General features: G+C 40.9%; 1 protein-coding gene across 1 annotated transcript in view; it reads right to left on the bottom strand.

The window, feature by feature from the left end:
- Window positions 1-260: 260 nt before the first annotated feature.
- The window catches only part of GATB (glutamyl-tRNA(Gln) amidotransferase, subunit B), a gene marked incomplete at its 3' end in the record, with an annotated part of 26,245 nt that continues 18,892 nt past the window's right edge, over window positions 261-7,613 (bottom strand). Inside the window, exons 5-9 of the mRNA XM_010139995.1 lie at window positions 7,486-7,608; window positions 4,154-4,267; window positions 3,008-3,092; window positions 2,520-2,564; window positions 261-504 (exon numbers count right to left, since the gene is read on the bottom strand). Of these exons, the coding sequence (XP_010138297.1) occupies window positions 261-504; window positions 2,520-2,564; window positions 3,008-3,092; window positions 4,154-4,267; window positions 7,486-7,608 (611 nt within the window). The remainder of the gene's footprint in view (window positions 505-2,519; window positions 2,565-3,007; window positions 3,093-4,153; window positions 4,268-7,485; window positions 7,609-7,613) is intronic.

The raw sequence follows: 7,613 nt of genomic DNA, 5'->3' as shown, positions 1-7,613 counted from the left end.
CAGGAAGTTGCACATTTGTTGCAGTCAGTCATGGGTACATCCGTGTGTAGACAGACAAGATCAATATTGATAGTTATTTGATTGCATCTTGCACAAGACACACTTCCAGGCATACTGTAAACAGTTTTGTTTCCCCACCATTCTGTCTATATGGCTCCAAGATACAAAGAAAGCTCTGGACATATTTCCAAATAAAAAATATCTGACAGAACTAACAGCTGGTTAATACGACATTTGTAAATCTTTAAAAAAAAAAACACCTGTGCAACTCTGAAGTTTCTAGGCTTATTATAGCACTTGATCAATAGACCTACCAATAAGGTGAAGCTGTGCTCAGGAAGAATCCCATACTGCTCAACAAGCTTTGCTCTCTTCACACTGGGGAGGTCAGGAAGTCTCTCACGAATCCAATCAATATTTACCACTTGCTGATGGTTCGTATTAGCTGGCAAAGATTTCGCATCATACAGAATCAATGGAGGAAGGTTTGGTTCTGGCATAAACCTAGTAAACATGAAGAAAAACTCCTTTATAACTACTTTCAGTCAGAAGCTAAACAACAAGGAATAATATTTATATAATGAGTTTATACTTACCTGGAAGTTGTATTACTATTTCAACTAAAGAAAATATTAAAAATTCATGACTTGGTATATCACTGTTCAGTAGTAAGAGATCAGCCCCTGAACTGCTGCAAAGCCTCTGTTTTCTTTCTTTGAGTATTTGCCATTGATTGTCAGAGTTGATGACATAAAGGGGTGATTAACACTTCTGCACCCAAAATAATAACAATAAAACCCAATAAAAGCAGTAACAATAGGTATGGAATCAACACACTCCTTTTGGCACCAAGCATGAATAGTGGTTCTGGACAAAACCAGGAGTGGACTAGCAGGAAAAAACCCCAGACTGACAGCCAACTGTGATGAGTGATCTTGGCAGGTTGCAACCTTTTCCAGACTAACTTCAAAAATCTTGATGAAATCTCATGCTGTGCTAAAAGGAAAGTTACTGTGCTCAGCAGGGTGCCATGACAGAACAAAAGACTCCCTTAAAGAGAAGAACAATTCAAACCTCTTGAATAACTGCGATTGAAGCAGAAACCTCACTCTTAGATGATGAAACGAGGGGTTCAAAAATAGCAGAATAAAGGATGTTGGGCACCCTCTACAACTGCTATAATGATTTTTATTTCAAGCCACAAATTTTAAGTTTAATGTATAATGTGTGGCAGTAAGTAAAAAAATCTGAAAAAATACAGTTTAATACTGATCATAATCTTAATAATGGCAAACATCTTTCTGGTCTTTATTTGAAATATCTGAGAGAACCACCAGTTTTGCCTAGATTTTTATGAATTTTCTTTTGCATTTGTTCAAATTAAATAAGTCTCATGGCAGCCCCTACCATAATAAGGAATTCACGAAACAATCACTACCTTTTCTATTGCATTTCTACAAACAGTAATTTAAAAAGCAGATTTTAAATTTAAGTTTTGGGGATGTCTTCAAAATCCTGGCTATGCTCTGGTAAGAACAGCGGTAGAATATATTTAGATCTAACAGGAACACAGACAGACGTGGCAAACCTAAGAGGCTCTGCAAGTTCTGCAGAACTACAACTCTCCAGCTGGAAAGTGAACTCTGGGTGTAACAGGAAGACTATCTCTGGGATGCAAAGCACCGGGTCATCCCTAAGGTGGCCCTAACCAGGGGAGAAGGCAGACATGCACAGGGCAGGAGAAGCAACGTCCAGAGTAATCAGCAATCACTGAGCTGCATCACTCTCCCCCATCCTCTCTGGACACCGCTGTGATCGCCTCACATGCTGAGGCACTAAGCAGCTGCACGGCTGCTTTGTAGCAGTGCCCCAGCACTTGTTCCCAGCAGCACTACTTCCCAACAGGTTTCGTGCTTTGTCCCCTCGCCCTCTGTCTAAATCCTTCTTGGGTGGCTGTTCATGATTTGATGGTTGTCATCCCACACTGGTGGAAGGCACGAAAACACCTTCATTAGGTCTACAAAGATCTTAAGGTAGAAACCTGCCTATGTATTGACACCTTACAAGAGTAGTTAGGATTTACAAACTGTGATTGTGATCTATGATCACAGAATTTAAGCATGGAGAGGCAAGGCCTGCTATTTGAAAATCATTTTGCTCAGTATTCACTTAAAGCAGGAACAATGCTTAACTCGGAACACTCTTACATTTTTCTATCAGCTATCCTTAAGAATACACTTTTACTGACCACATAACCCATTTTGAGCTAAGGTACTCCAGCTAAGGTTTTTTGGAAAGGTCTGTGGATTTTAGCAGAGATGAGACACAGTTCTAGACCTGAACTGCTCAGACTAGCACTGATTTTGATAGGTCTCTTGCCCTTCCAGTGGAAGGTAAACTTCCAACACACACTCATTATGCTGACCAACCTTATATGGTCATTACACTGACTACATTTAAATACAATAAATTCTAAGTTTTTTAAATACTAACTTTTTCTTTTAAAAATAAATACATACCGATAATCCTGTTTTCCCTCTTTGTCTCTCATTGGTACGGTGCATCTAAAATAAAACCAAAACAAGTAAGACTAAGTAAGTACACCACAGAATCAGTTTTGCAGAGAAAACATAAAAAACAAAAACTTTGCCTCATGAAGACCTTGACAGCTTCGTAAGGTCACTTCAAAGAATGCGTGTATGTAAGAGGGCAGTCATTTTCACATAGACACTGCTTGATGTTGCCCGTAATCCGCTGTGAAAAAGCCTTGACTTCAGGAATAAATTACTACCTGTGAGGAGACTATGCTTGTGCACATTAGCTTCAGAAGAAAGAAGCTGAGCAATACTACATTATCTCCCATGATCACGTCACTAGGTATCCCTGGCACTCTAAAGTTGCTATTTGTGATGTTCCTCCAAAAAAAAAAAAAACCAAACCAAAAAATCACCCAAAACAAAACAAAACAAAACAAACCCACTACAAAAAAAAAAAAATACCACCTCACCCAAGCTTGGAATCAAAGGCTCTTGTTTCATTAAGAATCGTTCCTCCATTTTTAAGTTCTTCAATCTGCCTCTGTATTTCATAGTCTGACAGAAAAAAAAAAAGAAAAAAGAATAAGCTTGTTATGCTACACTACTAGCTTTTGTACACTCCACTATTTAATTTTTCACTGCTATGCAATAATGGAATAGTTTGTTGTTTTAATCTTAATGAAATAAACAGCAGTAGTTATGGGCAGAATTATCAGTCACTGTTTCTCTCCAGCACTGTTTCTTTATTTTGTGTTTTCCTCATCTTCTTTCACTCCCTTTAAACAGAAAATATTTTCTCCCAGGCACTGCAGTCAGGTCATACATTCCTAGCGACCTTCCTATCACCCAGTTGAGTTTTCTTTCGGAGATGTAATAATCATCCTGACTTGCTCACACCTAAGCTGCACCTGAACTTCACACACACCACCTATCATACTCAGTGGCAGGCAATCATTGACACTGGAGGAGACAGCTACTGCTAACACATTTCAGTACTATACATCCTAGGCATTGAATCCTGTGATTTATTCTTCTTGCAGGCAGAGGGTTACCTCTGCAAGAAAACTGCAGACTAACACGGCTGCTATCCCCACAGTACCCCATAGTGAGATTTATTCTGTGAGGGAGCAGCAAGAGCAGGGCTGCTGCACAAACGGGAACAAGCTAGAAGCCAAAGGTGGCAATTGCACAGGCAGCGCTGTCCCACTGGCCTGAAGAGCACAGGCAGAGGCATGCACTATTAACAGGGTCCACTGACAGCCTCCGTCAGCATGAGGGGACTGGGTCCAGAGTCCGTCCAGGAAGTTCAGTCAGAAGCAGCAGGAGGTAAGTCCAGAGACAGGACTGGGAAACAGATTACAGAACAGATCCAAGGTCCATCAGGAGACAGGACTGAAAACTGGCACACCTGTGATGTAGCTCAGGCAAGCCTGAAGGCCCCAGCCTGAGCTTAAGAGGGACTTCTGGACCAATGGGCAAAGTGCATGGATGGGACACTCAGATGAAGCTAGTCAGGGCATTTAAGGCCAACTATTGCACTCCAGAGCCTGATATGTTTCATGTCAGACCACAGAAAATATCTGCAGTGCTCCTGTAATGAAGCAACCATCATTTACCTATTGCTTTTGCCAGGAATCGTATGCTATTGATATTCTTCACTTCAGTCCTCACTCCGTAAGGATCTCCTGGGTGATGCACAGAAACATTGGCATCCACTCTCAGCTGACCCTCTGTAAAAAAGAAACTTCATCAACAGTACCGTCTGTCCTGCAAACTAGAGCAAAAACCTTGTCATGGTTTAATAAACTGCATGTTATGTGCAGAACGTTAATAGCAGGCTTACATATATTCAGAAAGGAGTAACAACCACCTCATCATAGCATTCTGTGGAGATTCCATCTCAAGACTCTGCCTCCAATAATTCAAAATTTTCTGAGAATACTACTTAAAAAAAAATTACTGCTCATAATTCCTCTCAGAGAAAACTGCATGGTGCAGTACAGCATGGATCCCCTAAACCATACAGTGGAAAAAGCTTCTGATTCACAGCTCATTATTTAATAAAGGGCAGAATTAGACAAGTGATTTGAAATGGTGGATTGTGAGCCTACCATTCCTCTAAAAACAGCATAAAATACCTTTTGGAATTACAATTTGATGGATCTATACTACCTTATCATAGAACACAAGAACTTACAGTTATGTTGAATAGATTTACTAAGGTGTTCTTGGAAATCTACAGCTCAAGGACAAAATTTGAGAAGTGGTGGGATTTTTTGTAATTTTCTTCCTCTCCTTCAAGAAACTGTAATCTTCCCTACAACCCAAAAACTGAAATTGAATACAAAGTTATATGTAAAAGCATCCTGCACTTCTAGTCCAAAATGGAATAACTTCCTTAGAGATCTTTAAAGACTTAACCACAAGTAACTCATAATTGTATCGGAGTTTTGTCTCTCTAAAGACATCCCTTCTGAGAAGAAAAGGCTTGCCACAGTTATTCAGTTGGTGGGAATAAACACGAGAGGTTAGACTAAGAAGAAACAATTTTTCCCATATTGCACAGTGAACTTCTGTAGCCTTCCTCTTTGGTTTTTGTTTTGCTTCGTTGTTTTAAATTTCAAATACAAATAAAAAGAAACAAACATTTACTTTTTAGGTAGCTATTAGTAGCATTATTAAAGAGAGCACAAAATAGCTCAGAGTTAAACCTGTGAAGAAGCCTACAGCTTCAGAATCCACTGCAGTCAATAGATGTAAGTTGACTAGAGAGGACACTTCATAACAGTAGGCTGGATGATAGCGTGTTAACTTGCTCTGTCTTCACAGAGTTTTGCCAGACATGCAAATGAAGGACAAAGGAGCTGGAATGACCCAACATCTCTTTCAAAAGCAATGTTTTGCATGCGCTCCCTCTTTGGGGTAAAATGAGTACTTGTTCCAAAAGAGGAATAGTCTTGTCCTGCTCCTGCTTCATTTTGAGATGTGACCTGCTTCTACTTGGATGTAGCTGTCAATGATGTGACCAGACAATGAAGTTAATCAGGCATAAGTGCAAGAAGAGCCAGGCCCCAAACGCTCTTGAAGCTTTTTTCCTTTAAGCCCAGCTTGTTTTACTTTCACTTTGCAATGAAATATTCTTTTCATCTGTTTGTTTTGTTAATGAAATAACACCTGAGATAAAAACAGGCACTTGTCTTCACTGAACGTACTAGCAGAAGGAAGGTAAAACATGAATGTAAAGCCCTTACTTGAAAGAAAGTAATCATGATGAGGGAGTAGAAAGCCCCTTAAAAATACCACCTTGGAAAAAAAAAATCCAAATACTTTTAAAGCCAACTGTCCTGTAGGAAAAATGTTCCCAACACTGGAGAAAGAGAGCAATCTCACTGGACTGAAAGATATCATAATCCAATTCCAACGGCAATCTTGGGGCCAAATTCAATAGTGATAAATGTAGGTATATATGTATGTCTACAAAGGGCTTTGAAGAAGATGCAAACTGCTTAATATTAACAACTGCGCCCTATTTGACACGTGTAACACTAGCGTGAGAAAAGATTCAGAGACATATATAACTTCTAGTAATTCTTATTTCTTCCTACATTAAATTAGATTTGCATCACTAGCAAACATTTGTTGGATCCAGTTTACTGGGTGATACATGGACCACTCTGACTCAGTTCTCTAGGATATGCATCCCCTTACACTATAGACTGAATTTGTTGCCAGAACAGTGAGGCCAGCTGTCACAGACAAAAATACAGCTTACACTGTGAACACTAATAGGCAGCTGATAATTGAGTGTCTGTGGGCAGGGGATGAATGCCCAAAACTGTACTTTTAAACTCTCAAGCAGAAGCCTGCTACTTCCTAGCTGTAACCATGGGCTGATTGTAAATTTTGATAACATTAGGCCTGAACAAAAATGGCACGACCTGAATTCTCCAATTAACAGAGAGACATGAGACAGAAGCATTGATCATGAGGCTGATCACACACTGTGCTTCCGCACATTACCTTTTGTGAAAATTGGGGCCTTAGGGTTCCAGAAGGAGGAGCTGGTGCAAAAAGCAGGGGTTGCCAAAACAGGAAGTGGTCTCAGAAAGATAGTAGCGATCTTGGCTAGAGACATCCTGGAGGCAGGAGGGGATCCTGAAGATCATCCATTTGCATGGAGGCAAATGCCAGGGGAAACCTAGGGACCTTGGCCTCTAACACCTGAGACCAGTATCTGCAAGCCTGCTGCACAGCATGAACCGACACAGTTTTCTGGCCCACCTCCCCAGATCAGCAGTGGTGTCCCCAGTGGGAAGAGAAATTGAGACCTAGTGAACACCATGTGGGAGAGGAGGGAGAGACAGAGTGAGTATGTGAAAAGATCAAGTTGGGTAAAAGCTGAAGTCTCATCAGTTTTTATATTAACCCCAGCACCCATGTCTGCTATGCGCTGTCATTTACTCCATCAAACCCATGACACCAGCACGTTTACTGCCTACACCATATTATGATTAGCTGAGACCTGACACACAACTTGCAAGATGATCCACGTTCCCACTACTTTGTCCCATATATTCCATATTCTACAACTAATCCTTACTACAGATCTTCTGTGCTGCAGTGCTGTGGCAAGCAAGATGAGGATACACAGGGAGAAACACCACAAGAACCCTGGGGACATTCCTTCCTGCCTAAGTTTATGCTGTAAAATTATCGTGTGACGCAATATAACATCTAGCATTGCAAAGCTCTGCAAACAAAGGCAGGCCCATAAGGACACCTGACGCATGGCGGACATTAGGACAGGCTCTGAGGACTGTAAAAACAACAGCTAGAGAAGAATATGCATTATAAACAACCACAGAGCAAAATAAGCAGAAGCTCCAAAACTACTGAAAATGCAGAGAACTATTGGTGACAAGGGAACATGCCCTTCCCCCCTCTGTACCTGCCATGACTGCCTGGCTGCTTCCAAGTGTTTGAAGAATGAGCTGAAGCCCGCGGACTGCTGTAGCTGCTTCTTCGCCACAGCACATATCAGGCTCCATGACAACCTCCATGAGGCCGACTCCTATC

Source organism: Buceros rhinoceros, unplaced genomic scaffold (genome assembly GCF_000710305.1).
Source record: "Buceros rhinoceros silvestris isolate BGI_N320 unplaced genomic scaffold, ASM71030v1 scaffold40467, whole genome shotgun sequence".
In the NCBI taxonomy this organism is placed as follows: Eukaryota; Metazoa; Chordata; class Aves; order Bucerotiformes; family Bucerotidae; genus Buceros; species Buceros rhinoceros.
This window is presented reverse-complemented; position numbering and strand designations above follow the sequence as displayed.